Source organism: Motacilla alba, chromosome 23 (genome assembly GCF_015832195.1).
Source record: "Motacilla alba alba isolate MOTALB_02 chromosome 23, Motacilla_alba_V1.0_pri, whole genome shotgun sequence".
Lineage (NCBI taxonomy): Eukaryota > Metazoa > Chordata > Aves > Passeriformes > Motacillidae > Motacilla > Motacilla alba.
The window spans coordinates 3,931,106-3,948,483 of NC_052038.1; the positions used below are offsets into that span (position 1 = coordinate 3,931,106).

Consider the following 17,378-nt stretch of genomic DNA (forward strand, 5'->3'; position numbering starts at 1 on the left):
TACACCACTTGTGCCTCCCTAAGCAGCGCCGTGGCTACGAGGAGTTAAAATAAAAACCCAAAAGGCTCTTTCCGGAGCCAGAGGAGCCCGGTTTTTCCTCTCTTTGTACTCATCCTGCTGCATGTGCTGTCCTTGCTCCGACCGTGTGGATTTGGCGCTGCTCCCCAGCGCCTTGCTGTCATCAGGATTCCCTGGATTGCTGCTGCTTCCCTTCTCCCGCCGGGCTCTCCCTGGCAGCAGCTCCCGCACCTCGCCCGGGTCTCCCGTAGCCGCGGGGGGGACGCAGTCACAGTAACGATGTGCTCCGTAAATTACCTGTGCCGAGGGTGTGGGCGCACTGCAGGGGTGCTGGTGGCTCGCTGGGAGCTGGGGACGCATCGTGGCACCCTGCAGAGATGCCACAATGTGGCACCTCCACCCCCGGCTGCTGGTGATGCCCCCGGGGCTGTTCAGAGCCGGGCAGGAGCGTTGGACACGGCCCTGGGAGAGGCCGGGATTTGCGGGGGCTCGGCTGGAGGACCGACCCTGTGCCGGCCCTGTCCCGGTGCGAACTGGTCGCCCCACCACAGCTCACCTGCTCCCGGCCACCAGCACCCCTCACGTCCCTCCTGAGCGGGCACAGACCCAGCGTCACTCCCCGGCTCGCTGCTGGCCCGGTGGGGGTTGTTACAGGCATTTTGGGGCGAGCGTGGCCGGCTCGGAGCAGGAGTTGCAGAGCATCCCTGCTCCTGCCTCCCCTCTCCCGCTGCTCCTGCTGCTGAGGCAGAGCCCCGAGGGGCAGCGGGGGCGATGCGGGTGCTGCGGTGGATGCCCGCGGGCACCGCCACCCTCCGTCCATCCGTCTGTCCGCCCGTCGGTCCAGGCGGGGCCCCGTGCCCCGAGTGAGTCCGTCTTTCCATTGTTCAAACAATCTCTTTTCCACACGCGGTGCCAAAGGCTCCCCGCTCGCTCCCGCACGCGCCAGTATATTTAGCTGCCTCTAAGCCTCTACCTTTCCTTATATAGGAGAGGCCAAACGAATTTCTCACTCTCATTATTAATAGCCTGAGAGGAGCTCTTAGGAGGCTGCCAAAAATAGCAGGCAAACAGAGCGCACCCGGGGTGGGGAGGGTGTCGTGGCAGGCAGGGAGCCGCCGGGACCGCCGCGGGAGGGATGCCACACTGCTGGCCCTGGCTTTTCCCTTTGGGAACCACGCTAAGGTGTCTCCCAACATCCTGCCCCGGGCAGGGGGTCCCCCTTGCCCTGCCAGCTCTCTGCAGGTAGGACAGGCGGGGCTCCGGGTGGGCAGAGCAGCCCTGTACCCCCGGACTTGGCGGCTGGGGATGCTGGAACAACTGCCCCGTGGTTGGGGACACCCCAAGTGGGTGGCCTGGGGAGACCCAGGGATCCCTGTCCTCAGGGATCCCTGTCCCTAAGGATCCCCTGGCCATGGGAATCTCGTGTGGCTGAGGTGGTGACAGGTTTTACCCTTCTGTGCACTTCACGAGCTCTGTTTTTTCCTCGGGCTGCCCTGGGCTGCTGCTGGGCCCAGGGGTGTGTGCCAGCTCCCCCACGACATGCTTTGGGACCCCCGCCGGGCACCCGGGGGACGTGGGGCAGGTGGCAGAGCTGGCCGGCTGTCTGCGTGCTGCTGGAGCCCCGGCTGTCTCTGTCCGGGAGGGAGAGGGTTTCTCAGCAGAGATCACCCAGAATCGGGCACATGTGCCGGGACACCGAGACCAGGCTGGGGAGAGCGAGGAGGGAGCTTTGGGTGCCCAGCGAGCGAGGGGTCTCCAACTGCACCCGTCGATGTTGCATCCCCGGCAGGGTCTGCCTTAAATCCCTCCCTCCTCCCTCCCTCCCTGGCGAGGAACTTCTCCCGCTGAACTGGAGGATGCTGCAAGCTCCTGCGGACGAGCCGGAGGAGTCCTGTGGCAAAGTCAAGGCGAGCAGGGAAGCCGCGTGCTCGCACCGTGTGTCACCGCAGCTCGCTGCCGCCAGCCCAGCCTGCTGCGGCCGGTGTCACCTCCAGGACCGTGAGTGGCCTTGCGGGCGGGAGGTGCGGGGTCTGCGGGGGGCAGCGGGGCTTTCCCCGCCGCCAAGGTTTAACCTTCAGCGAGCCCGGCCGGTGCCGAGCCCGCCGGGGCCGGGGATGCTCCTGCCGCGGGGCGCCGGCAGCGGCTCGGCGAGGGCGGGGAGGGGACACAGTGGGGAGGGGGACACGGCAGCCCCCCCTGCTTGGGGCCAGCCCGGGTGGAGGCGGAGGAGCGGGGGTGGCAGCAAGTCTCTGTGTGGCTGGGGGGACACTGGGGCCCCCCCGGCGGGTCCCGGCTGCAGAGGGGTCCTGGGGGGTGAATGCTCGGGCTCTGCGGGCAGCCCCCGGCCCTTCTGCCTGCGGGTGTCCCCCTGCAGCGGGGCCGGTCACCCCCTCCCCGGGGAGCCGAGGCACCCTCTGCCACGCAAAGTGGGGACACCCCACGCCTGTGGGATAGGGTGGGAAACGCAACTTCTGGGCGCCTCGGCATCGCATTTCGGACTCGCACGGAGGCAAGTGCCGGCCACCACGGCCGGATGCACCAGGGTCGTGCGCCCACCCCCGACACGGGCAGGACGGGAGCCGGGGTGCTCCCCCAGACACCCTGTGCAGCGCTCCCCTTGCACCCACCTCCTTCCTGCTTGCTGGGCCGCTTGGTATTTTATAAGACACTCGGCAGCTGCTGCAGTGGGTTTGCCGGGGATGGATGAGCCGGGGGAAGCCGGCTGGGAGGGCAGCGCTGGATGGGAAAACTTGGAAAGGCCCCTGCGGGGCAGCGGCTGCAGAGCTCGGCCAGGGACGCGGCGCTGGCGGAGCCGGGGGGGAAAAAAACTCTTCCTTTTATAGCCAAGCCGGGGTTGTTGGGTGCCTGCGGCCGCGTGGGTGCCACTACGGCCGGCCCCGGCAGCCCCCCGGCTCCTCCGCCTCCCCCTGCAAAGCCGTCTGGTGTCCACAAACCACCCTGCCCGGGCACGGAGCTGCTCTCGGGGCCGGTAGAGAACACGGGGGGCTGCCCTGGCCGGGGACTCACAGCCGGTCTGCGGGCACGGAGAGTTCGTGGAAGAGGGGCTGCCCCAGGCCACAGCTCCCTGGTGGGTTTCGGCTCGGGGTCTACAGCTGCAAAATGCAGCGCTGGGGCTGGGGAGGGCTCGGGGATGCCTTCGGTGGTGGGGAGCACGCCCAGGGCTGCAGAGGGGCTGGTGGTGATGACTGGGAATGTCTGGGCACAGAGAGGGCAGTGGGGAACTGCTCTGTGGAACACGGCAGGGACAAGGACGGGTGGTGGGAACAGGCAGGGGGGGCCCGGGCTGGAGCAGGGGACACGAAGTGCCCTGGATGCAGCGAGCATCCCGTGGAGCTGGGTGCAGCCCTCCAAGGTCACTGGGAGAGCCTGGCCGAGGGCTGTGGGAACAGTGCCATGGGCTGGGGCTGCGTGGGCCACTCGGGCTGGGGTGTCTCTAATACCCAGCACTGGGAGGCTGCCCAAGGTCAGCCGAGGTGACTGGAGATGAACTCAGCGGTGATGTGAGAGCCCTGGCTTAGTGATTTCAGGGTGGGTTCAGCCCTGAGCTTTTGGCTCCCACTGCAGCCTGAGAGTCCTGGCAGTCCCTGGGACCCCAGCACTGCTGCAGCAACTGCTCAGGGCAGCATGGCACTGCAGTGCAGGGCCGGCAGAGCCCCGGGGCTGAAGTGAGTGCATCTCTGCAGCCTGGGGCTCAGGACACCCACTCTGTTGGATTTGGGGTGGGACAGGGCTGCTGGTCCTGCCAGCCACGCTGTGCCCGCTGCTCCTGCTGGGCTGGGCACTTGTCTGGGCTCCTGGGAGCCGAGTCTGGGATCCTCAGGGCCGCATCCCTGGGGACCAGCCATGGGGGAGCTCCTGGGGTGCTGGCACAGCATCCTGGGGAGCCTGGCTGTGTCCCACAGCAATGGTTGGTGTCTTGGGGAGGCCACTGAGCAGCAAATGCTGCCTGTGGCTGCTGTGAGCAGGGCTGGTGACGTGAGGCTGTACTTGGCACCCAGGGGCTCCTTGCAGGGAGCTGCGGCGTGTGTGGCCACGGCTCCCGGTGCTGAGTCACGGCCACGCTGTGTCCAGCCAGCCCCTCCTGCCCACTGCCAGACCCCCACACACCCCTCGCTCCACTGTCCTGAGAGGGGGCAGCCCTGGGAACCCAGGATCACTCCCTGTACCTGCCTTGTCCCATTCCAAGTGCAGATTTGGGGCTGGGAAGGTCACTGAAGTCAAGGTGCGTCCGCTCTGTCACCCTGCCATGGCCAAGCTGTGCTGGGGTTGGGAAGGCCCCACAGTCCCCTCAGACTGTCAAGACTCGGAGTTCTCAGCTGAATCCTTTCTCCCACGGGCAAAGGCACCTCCAGCCTTCCCAGTCCAGAGCTGCTGCGTGGGGAGGGGGTGGAGAGGGGTTGGGAGGGGCCCAGAGTCCTGTGTCCTTCTTCTGGCCCTGCAGATGAGATGGGCAGGGACAAGGGGGTGTGGGAGGAGGGTGGCCCCCTACACTGGCTTCATGTGCACCAGCCTGAACCACTGCTCTGGCACATGGACACATGTGGGGATGTGGAGTTTGGGGGTCCTGTGGGATGCAGGGGGCAGGGGAATGAGTTGGTGCATCCTGACCCAGCATCAGCAGCAGTGGAGATCCCTGCCAAGCCAAGAGCCAGGGCTGAGGAGGATTCCCCCTCTGGAAGTGGTTCCAGGCACAAGCACCCACCTCTGCCATCCATCCCTGCTGGCCCGTGTGGGCTCACAGGACACGGCCCTTGGCTGTGCCCCCATCTCCTTGCAGGTGCAGCTCCACAGCTGCCCCCACAGCCCAAACCACTGAGCCTGGCTGCATCCCACAGCATCCTGTCAGCCTCAAAGGGCAGCCAAAAACCCCCCAAAACACCAGCCTGAGAACTCTTCAGCCACTGAGGGGCTCTGGGTCCGAGGCACACATGGGATGGCCGTGGCTCCAAACACGAGGAGCTGCGGGGTGCCTGCGGGCACAGGGGCCATCCGGGCAGTGCCTCCACCTGGGCTGCACCGGAGAGAGGCCCATGGGACTGGGGGTGGGCAGCAGGTGCCACCCAGAGCCCCTGCCCAGTCAGGGTTTCACCATGGCCACTGGCTCCTTGCAGGATCTCACTGGGGCTGGAGGACACGGTCGGCAGAGGGGCAGCCCCGTGCCCTGCGCCCCCAGCCCCGCGGCGCCTCTCCCTCCCAACCCTACATACTTCTTCATATGCCCATATGGAGCCGGCCGGTGCTATGGAATGTTAAGAAGTATGTATTTTTGGGCTGGGACCCCCACGCCGGGAGCCCCCATCACCAGCAGCGTCCAGACAGCACCTCCGGAGAGACGATGCGTCCCTGCGGCTGGTAAAAAGGAACCAGATCAATTTGCAACTGGATTTGGTCCCCTTCAACCAGCTGCAGTGGCGCATGAGCTACGGCACCCGCTGGCCCTGACCGCTGCCACCGTGCTGCCCCGAGCGGGCTCGGGCTGAGGAGCGGCCGCAGGGAGCGGGACAATCCGGGGTGCAGAGAGGGGCTTCGGCTGGATTTGGAGGCTGCCCGCTGGGGAGGAGGCAGGCAGAGCGGCTTCACCTCTGCTCTCCAGACTGCTGTGGGTGCTCCTTAGAGCTGCAGAGTTTCACGGGTCCCAAACCTGCCGGGGAAACGCCCCGTGAAGCCGCAGGAGCCCTGGCACAGGCCTGAGCAGCCCCAGCCCGGCGCAGCCTTCCCCCTCATCTCCGCAGCTCCTGCCCGGGGCCATCAGGGCGAAAGGGCTCCTGAGGGGACACCCCCAGGCTGTGACCCCGAGGACAGAAGTCCAGCACCGCTCGAGCAGAGTCAGCAACATCAGGAGGAAGTGAAACTAATCGTGCGGTTCCAGAAACTTCTGGAAAATCAGCTGACCCAGCCTCACGCCCCCCCAGCAGGAAGTCTCCTGCACCCATTGGCTCCTCAGAGCACACAAGACTCACAAGATTTGGTGGTGTGCGGTGTGCGGTCCGTGTGTGGGGACAGCAGCCTTTCTCTGAGGGGGGACAGTAACGGGGGCCTGCTCACCTTGCTGTGCCTGCGGAGCAGCCGCCGAGACCTGGGCCAGGCAGGAGCCTGGGTGGGGCGGGGGGTCTGTTCTTGTGAGGGGACAGGGCTGGGTGTGTCCACTGGCAGCATTGGTCAGAGGGAGAAAGGGAGAGCAGAAAGGGGTTGGATGTGCTCAGGGAGCAGAGCTCACTGCAGGCCAATTCTCTGGCACAGTCCATGGAGACCCTTGCTGGAGAGACATTTTTGGCTGTCCCTGCCTCATGCTTGTCCCTCAGCACGAAGCCTCGATGCTTCTAGACAGGACACTCCTGTCTTTATAGGGGTAAAACAAGAGGACGATCCTTCAAGCAGCAGCCCATGCCATGAGCTCCAGAAGAAGGACTCCGGATTACCATGGCCACTGAACAGAAGCACAATTCCTTCTTTCCAAGCAGCCTGCTTCATGTCTTCCCACAGCATGAACTGGAATGCCCCCACTGACTAGCAGCTGCCCCTTTAACAGATTTGGATAGCCTTGAGCAATAAATGCTTTTGAAAGCTTTAATAAAAGTGCTTTGCTGGTGTGGCTGTGTGTGGTGGTGCTTGCTGTGCATCGTGGCTCAGGTTCCTGCCCCGCAGCTGGGGATGTGCCGTGCTGCAGGAAGGGATTGCAGCAGGCAGTGTTTCCAGCCTTGCTCCCTGTGCCCCTGCACAGCCAGGGGCAGCTCCCACTGCAGCCTGACAGTCCTGGCAGTCCCTGGGAGCCCGGCACTGCTGCAGCAACTGCTCAGGGCAGCATGGCACTGCAGTGCAGGGCCGGCAGAGCCCCGGGGCTGAAGTGGGTGCATCTCTGCAGCCTGGGGCTCAGGACACCCACTCTGTTGGATTTGGGGTGGGACAGGGCTGCTGGTCCTGCCAGCCACGCTGTGCCCGCTGCTGCTGCTGGGCTGGGCACTTGTCTGGGCTCCTGGGAGCCGTGTCTGGGATCCTCAGGGCCGCATCTCTGGGGACCAGCCATGGGGCAGCTCCTGGGGTGCTGGCACAGCATCCTGGGGGGGAAGCATGGCTTGCACCACAAGCTCTGGGGGCTTTGGACACCTGCTCTTTGGCTGGGGGGTGTCTGACTGGGGGGCTTTTTCATGCTTTTGCTTTTTGTGTTTGGTGTTTCTGGGGCTTTCTGAGTTTGGGGGCCTCTCAGCCTTGCTTTTTTGCCCTGGCTCCAGCCTGCCAAACATCTGTGCTTCTTTGCCCTGGCCCTAGCCCGCTTTTTTGTGCTTTTTGCCCGGGCTCCAGCCTGCCCTTTGGCTCTTCTGCCCCGGCGGGCTCTCGCTCGCCCTCGTGTCTGTCCCGCGTCTCTGTGTCCCTGCTGCTCCATCCCTGTGTCCCTGCCGCTCGGTCCCTGTGTCCCTGCCTCTCCATCCCTGTGTTCCTGCCTCAGCCGCCCGCGTCCCACCCTGCCCTCCTCCGCCCCAGCCCACCGAGCCGCCCGATCCCCGCCGCGCCCCTGGCCCGGCTCCCGCCCCTCCTGGCCCAGCGCCGCTCGCTGCCCGCGTGTCCGCCCGCCGGGAGCCGCAGCACGTCCCGCGTCCTGTGGGCATCGCGGCGCTCCCCGGTCTGCTCCTGCTCACTCCTGCTTCTTGTCTCTGTCTTCCTCTTTCTCTCTCCCTTCCCCCGATTCCTTTTCCATTTTCTTTTCTCCTTCTCTGTCTTTTCTAGCATTTTTCAGTAGGGTGCTTTTTTTTTTTCTTCGTTATCAATATATGGTTTTCAGATGCACTGTTGTCTCTGTTGACTTAACTTCGTTCCAGATCATCCATCTTTAAAAGAATTCCTCGTAGTTCCCCGCAGTGGAAAGCCACAGGCTCCCTGCAGAGACAACCCCAAGGTCCAATGTCCTGGAGATGGGGGAGCCCCAGCCCTGCTCCAGCTGAGACAGCAACATCAAGAGTTGATGGAAATGAAAATGAAACTCAGTGACTGAGCAATTTCTCATAAATTACTTGTCCTGACATTCCCTTTTGGAATCTTTCCTGCAGCACTTTGACCCTCAGAGCATAGTGCACACAGGACAGGTTGGTGCTGTGGGGTGCTGTGCTCCCACAGGGGATGTCTGGGGACAGCAGCCTCTCTGTGTAGGGCGGCCAGTAATGTGGGGCTGCTCACCTCCCTGCAGCAGTGGAGAGAGATAAGATAGAATTGAGTTACAGGCTGTGGGATGCACCTGCAGAATGCCATGGCAGCATGGAGAAGCTTGAGTGACCTTGGCAAGAAATGTCACTTGGTGGATGCCCTAAGGAAAGGAGCCTGCTGGAATCTTCCAGAAACCTGAACATCACGAGATCACCCCATAGAAGAACATTAAGATTGTTGCTGATGTGGCAATGTTAGATAGGTCACTTGTGAAAAAAACCAAATAAGGTAATAATGGGTCTTGAGGAAGGGTATAAAACCAGCTCCTTTCTCCCAATAAATGCTTCAGTGCTGCTTCCGGGGCTGAGGCTGCACCTCCTCCATTTACACCCCAGCGGTGCAGAGGTAGCCCTGGGTCGGGCAGGAGCCTGGGTGGGGGTTGAGGAGTCTCTGCTTTTATGGGGCTGCCAGGGTCTCCTGGGTGGGAGAGGGGTGGTTTGGCGTGATGGTGCAAGGTGGCAAAGGCTCCTCTGATCCCACCTGCTGCTTACTGAAAAAAAAACTTGTTCTTGCTTCCCAAGGGACCAAGATTAGAGCAGACTCTTCGCAGCTCTCGCTCCCGTCCAGCCCACCATGTGTAAGTTGGGTGGCTCATGGGGTGAGGGACACAGGACCTGCAGTGGGACAAACCGGAGTGGGGCACGGGAACCCTGGGGTTGGCCCCTTCTCCCCTCTCCTCCGGGGTGTCTGCAGGGCTGAAGGGAGCTGGCACTGGGAGAGCTGCTGCTGCCGGAGGGTCCCTGCCCTGCCTGGCACAGGGCACTGGGCTCCAGCCGGGAGGAGCTTTGGTGCCCAACTCCTGCTCATCTGCCATTTTCCTTCTAAATTCCAGTTTCATTCATGGCAATCGTGGCTCTATTGGCAGCTATAGGTGAGAGTCTGGCACGGGATAAGAGCGTTTGGGTTCTCTTGTGGTGCTGCTGAGGGGGAAGGGGCAGCTCTGGCCTGGAATCCTGCCTGTCCCCGCTGCTGCAGCCCTGCACACTGTTCCTCCCCTGCCGCCCATGGGTGTCCCCGTCCCTGCAGCCCCAGCCCTCGCTCCCTGCTCTGGTCCCTGGGTGCTTTTGGGGAGGCCGGTTCAGGTGCTGGTGGCAGGGGGAGATGTGGGTCACAGCCAGCACCCTAACGCTGCTCTGTCCTCCCTTGTACAAGTATGGAGAAATTTTGAAAAAAGCTATAGAGCATGAATGCCGGGGGTGCACGTTTCCATGCTGGTAAGTGGGGAGGGCAGGGGGGCTGGGCTGTGCTGGGTGGGAACACGGGGTTGTAGCCTGGCCTTACTCTGAAGCCAAAGCAGCCCTTGAACCCATCACTGCTCTGAATGTGCCCAAACTGTGGGAAAGGGATCAATCCCAATGAGCTGGGAAGAGCCAGGACCTGCTGGGGTAGGGGTCAGTGCTGAGGGCATCAGGGGCTGTGCAGGGAGGTGACTGCTCTGTGGCAAGAACTCCTGTGTCCACTGGCAGCAGTGGTCAGAGGCAGAAAGGGAGAGCAGAAAGGGGTTGGATGTGCTCAGGGAGCAGAGCTCACTGCAGGCCAATTCTCTGGCACAGTCCATGGAGACCCTTGCCTCTCCTGGCCAGCAGAAATCATTGGCTGTCCCTGCCTCACGCTTGTCCCTCAGCAGGCACTGTCAATGCTCCTGGAACATCACACTTCTGTCTTTGCAGGGGCTGCATAAATGGCCTGACTCTGCCTTTTGAGCAGCAGCCGATTGCATGCTGGAGCAGAAACAGCTCCCTATGTTCAATGCAAGGGAGCAAAAGCAAGATTCCTTCCTTCCAAGCACACGGATTCGTCTTCAAACGGCTGGTGTTGGAAAGTCCAATCCCTCCCACAGCTTCTGCTTTCAATGATTTGGAATTAAGCAAAAAATAAGCAATAAATGAGCAGTGCTGGCATGTCTGCGTTGTGGTACTTGGGTGTGCATTGTGGCTCAGGTTCCTGCCCCACAGCTGGGGATGTGCCGTGCTGCAGGAAGGGATTGCAGCAGGCAGTGTTTCCAGCCTTGCTCCCTGGGAACCCTGTCTGGGATCCTCAGGGCCGCATCCCTGGGGACCAGCCATGGGGCAGCTCCTGGGGTGCTGGCACAGCATCCTGGGGGACCATGGCTGTGGTGGCTCACGGCAATGGTTGGTGTCTCAGGGGTGGCACTGAGCAGTGACTCTGCTGCCTGTAGCTGCTGTGAGCAGGGCTGGTGACATGAGGCCGTACTTTGCACCGGGGGGCTCCTTGCAGGGAGCTCTGGCACATTGGCCATGGCTGCGGGTGCTGAATCACTGCAAAGGAGGTGGGCAGGGGCCTGGGCATGTGGGTGGTGGGCAGCAGGTGCCACCCAGAGCCCCTGCCCAGTCTCCCAGCCCTCCGGAGCCCTCCCAGTCAGGGTTTCACCATGGCCTCTGGCTCCTCGGAGGATCTCACTGGGGCTGGGGGACACGGCCGGCAGAGGGGCAGCCCCGTGCCCTGCGCCCCCAGCCCCGCGGCGCCTCTCCCTCCCAACCCTACACACTTCTTCATATGCCCACATGTGCGACCCCGAGGACCGAACAACCTCAGTCCTGCCCTAACAAAGGCAGCGACATCAGGAGTTAAACCGAAAGTAAATTTGAGCGAGAGGTTTCGGAACTTCTCGGAAATCACTTGACCCAGCCCTGCCATTGCAGGGGCAGGGGTGGGTCAACTGATCTTCGGCGGACATTGCCCCTCTCAGAGCACAAAAGACGCAGCAGAGGTTGAGGTGCCGCGGTCCCACGGTGGGTGTTTGGGCACAGGCGCCTTTCTCTGAGCGGGGGGGTCAGTAACTGGAGGCTGCTCACCCCGCTGTGCCCGCGGAGCAGGCGCTGATCCGGGGGAAGGGCAGGAGCAGGTGCGGGGGCTGGGGGGTCTGTTCTTGGGAGGGGAGGGGTCGGGGGCTCTTGAGTGGGAGAGGGGTGGCTGGGGGCGATCGTGCAGGGCAGCAAAGCCCCGCTGACCCCAGCTGCTGCCTAAGGGAAAAATCTTGTCCTTTCTTCCCAAGGTACCGGGATTAGAGCAGATTTACCGCAGCTCTCGCTCCTGTCCAGACCACCATGGGTAAGTTGGGTGGTTTGTGGGGTCTGGGACACGGGACTTGCAGTGGAGGGGGGCAGAGAAACCCTGGGTGTCGCCCCTTCTCCTCTCTCCTCCGGGGTGTCTGCAGGGCTGAAGGAGGGCAGCGCTGGGAGAGCTGCTGCTGCCGGAGGGTCCCAGCCCTGCCTGGCACAGGGCACTGAGCTCCAGCTGGGAGGAGCTTTAGTGCCCAACTCCTGCTCATCTGCCATTCTCCTTCCTAGGGGCAGGTGTAATCCTCTTTGCAGTCGTCACTGTAGGTGCATTTTTAGGTGAGAGTCTGGCATGGAATAACAGCGTTTGGGTTCTCTTGTGGTGCTGCTGAGGGAGGGGGCAGCTCTGGCCTGAAATCCTGCCTGTCCCCGCTGCTGCAGCCCTGCACACTGTTCCTCCCCTGCCTCCCATGGGTGTCCCCATCCCTGCAGCCCCAGCCCTCGCTCCCCGCTCTGGTCCCTGGGTGCTTTTGGGGAGGGGGTTCTGGTGCTAGTGGCAGGGGGAGATGTGGGTCACAGCCAGCACCCTAACGCTGCTCTGTCCTCCCCGGAGCAACAGTACTGAGAATGAATCGAAATCGGACTTCTGCATGAATGCCAGGGGTGCACATTTCCATGCTGGTGAGTGGGGAGGGCAGGGGGGCTGGGCTGTGCTGGGTGGGAACACGGGGTTGTACCCTGGGCTTACTCTGAAGCCAAAGCAGCCCTTGAACCCATCACTGCTCCGAATGTGCCCAAACTGTGGGAAAGGGATGCATCCCAATGTGCTGGGAAGAGCCAGGACCTGCTGGGGTAGGGATCAGTGCTGAGGGCATCAGGGGCTGTGCAGGGAGGTGACTGCTCTGTGGCAAGAACTCCTGTGTCCACTGGCATCAGGGGTCAGAGGGAGAAAGGGAGAGCAGAAAGGGATTGGATGTGCTCAGGGAGCAGAGCTCACTGCAGGCCAATTCTCTGGCACAGTCCATGGAGACCCTTGCTGGAGAGACATTTTTGGCTGTCCCTGGCTTGTGCTTGTCCCTCAGCACGCAGCCTCGATGCTTCTAGACAGGACACTCCTGTCTTTACAGGGGAAAAACAACAGGATGACCCTTTGAACTTATGCAAAGATGTCCAGAAGAAGGACTTCTGATCACCGTGGCCAGTGAACAGATTTGCTTGCTTCCAAGATGAAGACTGGTGACTGATTAGTGACTGATTGTTCTCTTCCCACTGCAGGAACTGGAAAGCCCTCAGAGACCCTCACATGCCCCCTCAAAAGTTCAGATTTCCTTGAGCAATTAATGCTTTTGAAAGCTTTAATAAAAGTGCTTTGCTGGTGTGGCTGTGTGTGGTGGTGCTTGGTGTGCATCGTGGCTCAGGTTCCTGCCCCGCAGCTGGGGATGTGCCGTGCTGCAGGAAGGGATTGCAGCAGGCAGTGTTTCCAGCCTTGCTCCCTGTGCCCCTGCACAGCCAACCTTCAGCACTGCTCTGATAAATGGACGGGGACATGTGGAATTTGGGGGTCCTGCAGGATGCAGGGGGACAGGGGAATGACTTGGTGCATCCTGACCCAGCGCAGCAGCAGCAGCAAATGGGGGTTGCAGAGAGGGGCTTCAGCCGATTTTTGAGGCTGGGAAGAAGGGAGGCAGAGAGCTTCAGCTCTGCCCTCCGCAGTTTCACGGGTCCCAAACCTGCCGGGGAAACGCCCCGTGAAGCCGCAGGAGCCCTGGCACAGGCCTGAGCACCCCCAGCCCGGCGCAGCCTTCCCCCTCAGCTCCGCAGCTCCTGCCCGGGGCCTTTGGGGCGAAAGGGCTCCCTGAGGGGACACCCCCAGGCTGCGACCCCGAGGACGGGAGAGCTCCAGCACCGCTCTAGCAGAGTCAGCACCAGCAAGAGTTAACCCGAAAGCGAAACTGAGGGAGCGGCTTCCTTGCTGATTTCTCGGAAATCACATGGCCGGCCGCCACTCCCCCAGCTGCATCTTCCCTGCAGCCCTGGTGTCTCAGTGCACAACAGACACACCAGAGGTTGGTGGCGTGAGGTGCCGCGGTCCGCTGTGGGTGTTTGGGGACAGCAGCCGTTCTCTGATCGGGGACGGTAACGGGGGGCTGCTCACCTCGCCGCGCCGGAGGGGCGGCCACCAAAACCCGGCCGGGCAGGAGACAGGGCTGGGGGGGCTTGGGGGGCTCTTCTTGCGAGGGGAGGGGGCCGGGGTCTCCTGGGTGAGAGGGGTGGCTGGGGGCGATCCTGCAGGGCAGCAAGCACCGCTAACCCCACCTGCTGCCTACGGAAAAAAATCTTGTTCTTGCTTCCCAAGGTACCGGGATTAGAGCAGACTCATCGCAGCTCCCGCCCAGACGACCATGGGTGAGCTGGGAGGCTCGTGGGGTGGGGGGCGCAAGATCTGCATTGGAGTTGGCACAGAGACCCTGGGGTTCGCCCCTTCTCCCCTCTCCTCCTGGGTGTCTGCAGGGCTGAAGGAGGGCAGCGCTGGGAGAGCTGCTGCTGCCGGAGGGCCCCTGCCCTGCCTGGCACAGGGTATGGGGCTCCAGCCAGGAGGGGGGCTGTACTGCCCACACTGCTGCCCATCTGTCATTCTCCTTCTTAGGTACAAGTGTAGTCACCGTTGCAATCGTCACTCTACTCGTGATTGGATGTACAATTGTAGGTAAGGATTTAACACGGGCTGAGCAGTGCTCAGCTTTGCTTGTGGTGCTGCTGAGGAGGAAGGGGCAGCTCTGGCCCGGAATTCTGCCTGTCCCCGCTGCTGCAGCCCTGCACACTGTTTCTCCCCTGCAGCCCATGGGTGTCCCCGTCCCTGCAGCCCCAGCCCTCGCTCCCCGCTCTGGTCCCTGGGTGCTTTTGGGGAGGGGGTTCAGGTGCTGGTGGCAGGGGGAGATGTGGGTCACAGCCAGCACCCTAACGCTGCTCTGTCCTCCCTTGCAGGAGCAGCAGCAAAGGATCGCAGCTCTGATGGTGAGTGGGGAGGGCAGGGGGGCTGGGCTGTGCTGGGTGGGAACACGGTGTTGTAGCCTGGGCTTACTCTGAAGCCAAAGCAGCCCTTGAACCCATCACTGCTCCGAATGTGCCCAAACTGTGGGAAAGGGATGCATCCCGATGTGCTGGGAAGAGCCAGGACCTGCTGGGGTAGGGGTCAGTGCTGAGGGCATCAGGGGCTGTGCAGGGAGGTGACTGCCCTGTGGCAAGAACTCCTGTGTCCACTGGCAGCAGTGGCCAGAGGTGGAAATGGAGAGTAGAAAGGAGTTGGATGTGCTCAGGGAGCAGAGCTCACTGCAGGCCAACTCTCTGGCACAGACTAAGGAGACCCTTAGTGAGGTGCAGCCTTCCAGGTGCCCCCACAGCCGAAACCACTGGGGCTTGACTGCATCCTGGAGCATCCCATCACCCACAAAGGGCAGCTACCCCCAAAACACCAGCATGAGCATCCTCCAGCCACTGAGGGGCTCTGGGTTTGAGGCTCACATGGGTTGGTCACAGCTCTAAATACAAGGAGCTCCGTGCTCAGGGCTGGCTGCGGGCTCAGTGGCCATGTGGGCAGTGCAGGTGACAGACTGGGCTGGCATGTGCCGTGTGTCCTGTGCTGTTCCGGGTTGGTGGTGGTGGTGGGAACAGCAGGGCAGGGCAGAGCATGGCACAGCAGGGTGGGTGGACACTCTGGGATGTGCCCCTTCTCCCTGTTCCTCCCAGCCTGGGAAGGCAGTGGGACCCACCCCAGCAGTGGCCTCTTCCCAGGGGTCTTCAGTGGCTGGAGGCAGATGAAGGCAGGGGGAAGCTGGAGGAGCTGCTGCTGGCTCTGGGACCCTGCTGTGCCTGGCACAGAGTGCTCAGCTCTGCTCAGGTGACCTCTGCTGTCCGTGCTGATGTCCTTCCTCCCCTCCTGCCATTTTCTTTCTCAGGGGACAATGGAAGTGTCCTTGGAACTGTCATTGGAGCCACAGTGGGAGCAGGTGAGGGTCTGGCACTGGACGATCAGAGCTCAGGTTCTCTGCCCGGTCCCAGCCCCGCGTGGTCCTGGGGACTGGGCTGGAGAGAATTGGGGTGTGGGTGGGAGGGAAGGAGCAGCTCTGGCCTGGAATTCTGCCTGTCCCCGCTGCTGCAGCCCTGCACACTGTTCCTCTCCTGCCGCCCATGGGTGTTCCCGTCCCTGCAGCCCCAGCCCTCGCTCCCTGCTCTGGTCCCTGGGTGCTTTTGGGGAAGGGGTTCAGGTGCTGGTGGCAGGGGGAGATGTGGGTCACAGCCAGCACCCTAATGCTGCTCTGTCCTCCCTCAGGATTAGCACTGGTTGGCCTCCCGGTGTGCCTCGGCGCGCTGGGGTTCACCGGGGCTGGCATCGCCGCTGGCTCCATCGCTGCCAAGATGATGTCGGCAGCTGCCATCGCCAACGGCGGCGGAGTGGCTGCTGGCAGCACCGTGGCCGTGCTGCAGTCCGTCGGTGAGTGGGGAGGGCAGGGGAGCTGGGCTTCATCTCCATGCCAGGGAGCACAGGCTGGGTCCAAAGCCAGCCGTTAACTCCTCCCTGGTGTGAGTTGCTCCAAACTCTCCGGGCTCTCCGTGTCCAGGAGGGTGTCTCCGTGTCTTGGCTGGCTGTGCCCAGTGCTCGGTCCCTCAGCAGGCAGCCTTGATGCTCCTGGGAGTTCACATCTTGATTTGTCTCTGCAGGAGCTGCAGGTCTCTCTCTTGGTGCCAAAGCTGGGCTGACAGCTGCCCTGGGCTCAGCTGGTGCAGCAACTGGTGAGTTGCTCTCTGAGTGAAAAAAACCTCCAAGCGACAAACCTAAAAAAGGATAAAATCCAAGTGACAAACCCAAGAAAAAGTAACTTGGATGACAAACATGAGGAGGAGACAACTCCAGAGGAGGAAGCCAAGAGAAGCCAAGCAGAAGCAGATGCCTGATGCCAAGGCCTTGCCATGCACAATGCAGGTGCTGGGAAACCCCCAGAGACCCTTCAGAGCTTTGTCTCCCCTTGTAAAACCTTGTATTCTTGTGAGCAGCAATTTCCCTGAAGCCAATAAATGTGCTTTGCTTGCAGCAGAGTTGGTGTTCCTGTGTGGCTGCAGCTCAGGGTGATGGTGGCATTAGAGGGGGACGGGGTACAGGGGATGTTGAGTCCCAGGACTGAGCTGCTCGCTGCTGGTGCCCCCAGTTCCCCTGCACTCAGTTTGGGGCAGGGCAGTAGCTACAGCCCGCGCCAGAGGAACAAACCTGAGTGTGAGTGGGAAATCCACATGGGCACCACCAGGGGTTGCTGTGCAGGTGATCAGCTGCAGTATTAACTGTGGCTTAGAAACTGCTGAGCCTTCCCCATATGAAATCTGTGAGGTTCTGCTTTCAAACTGTGCACTGGTTTGTAAACTGCTTTTAGATTCCAACATCACAGAGGAAAGGAGGATGGCTGCACTGTTTTATTAAGGTTAAAGGTTTTTAATCACTTTTCCAGAATACAGATACGATTGAAACAAAGAGTCTTTTAAGGATCTCAATAATTCACTTATGAATAGCATACATTGGACTCTATAAATTCCCATATTAGAAAATGTCTGTTTACTATAGGTAGGTTATGATGCACTGGTGACCTAGTTACATCTTCTGAGGTAACACTTTGCAGTTCTATAGCACCATTCATCACAGGGCTGCAAAGCATCCTGTGGAATTCAGCCTCATAATGCCCAAACGAGTTGCTTGGTGTGCATTGTGGCTCAGGTTCCTGCCCCGCAGCTGGGGATGTGCCGTGCTGCAGGAAGGGATTGCAGCAGGCAGTGTTTCCAGCCTTGCTCCCTGTGCCCCTGCACAGCCAGGGGCAGCTCCCACTGCAGCCTGACAGTCCTGGCAGTCCCTGGCACCCCAGCACTGCTGCAGCAACTGCTCAGGGCAGCATGGCACTGCAGTGCAGGGCCGGCAGAGCCCCGGGGCTGAAGTGGGTGCATCTCTGCAGCCTGGGGCTCAGGACACCCACTCTGTTGGATTTGGGGTGAGACAGGGCTGCTGGTCCTGCCAGCCACGCTGTGCCCGCTGCTGCTGCTGGGCTGGGCACTTGTCTGGGCTCCTGGGAGCCGTGTCTGGGA

At 61.8% G+C, this 17,378-nt stretch overlaps 1 protein-coding gene and 1 long non-coding RNA gene across 4 annotated transcripts; both read left to right on the forward strand.

Moving 5' to 3' along the window:
• Window positions 1-8,488: 8,488 nt before the first annotated feature.
• Window positions 8,489-10,136, forward strand: LOC119710991. Its single transcript, XR_005259647.1, has 5 exons — window positions 8,489-8,580; window positions 8,757-8,812; window positions 9,068-9,106; window positions 9,388-9,449; window positions 9,906-10,136. It is a non-coding gene; the product is annotated as an uncharacterized LOC119710991 (long non-coding RNA).
• An 831-nt stretch (window positions 10,137-10,967) lies between these two features.
• LOC119710989 (interferon alpha-inducible protein 27-like protein 2A) lies at window positions 10,968-16,349 on the forward strand. Of its 3 annotated transcripts, none has more exons than XM_038160590.1 (7): window positions 10,968-11,101; window positions 11,252-11,307; window positions 13,903-13,962; window positions 14,241-14,270; window positions 15,212-15,262; window positions 15,586-15,747; window positions 15,975-16,349. In XM_038160590.1, the coding sequence occupies exons 2-7, from the start codon at window positions 11,304-11,306 to the stop codon at window positions 16,064-16,066; spliced, it is 399 nt and encodes a 132-aa protein (XP_038016518.1). In that variant the 5' UTR covers window positions 10,968-11,101; window positions 11,252-11,303; the 3' UTR covers window positions 16,067-16,349. The 3 variants fall into 3 exon arrangements, with proteins under 3 accessions (XP_038016518.1, XP_038016516.1, XP_038016517.1); XM_038160588.1 differs by lacking the exons at window positions 10,968-11,101; window positions 11,252-11,307 and adding exons at window positions 13,222-13,321; window positions 13,612-13,661; XM_038160589.1 differs by lacking the exons at window positions 10,968-11,101; window positions 11,252-11,307 and adding exons at window positions 13,319-13,350; window positions 13,612-13,661.
• Window positions 16,350-17,378: the final 1,029 nt, after the last annotated feature.

Coding starts and splice junctions, on each gene's coding strand:
- LOC119710989 (XM_038160590.1), top strand. Junction 14,271..15,211: donor AAAGGATCGCAGCTCTGATG/GTGAGTGGGGAG, acceptor TTTCTTTCTCAG/GGGACAATGGAAGTGTCCTT. Junction 15,263..15,585: donor TGGAGCCACAGTGGGAGCAG/GTGAGGGTCTGG, acceptor GTCCTCCCTCAG/GATTAGCACTGGTTGGCCTC.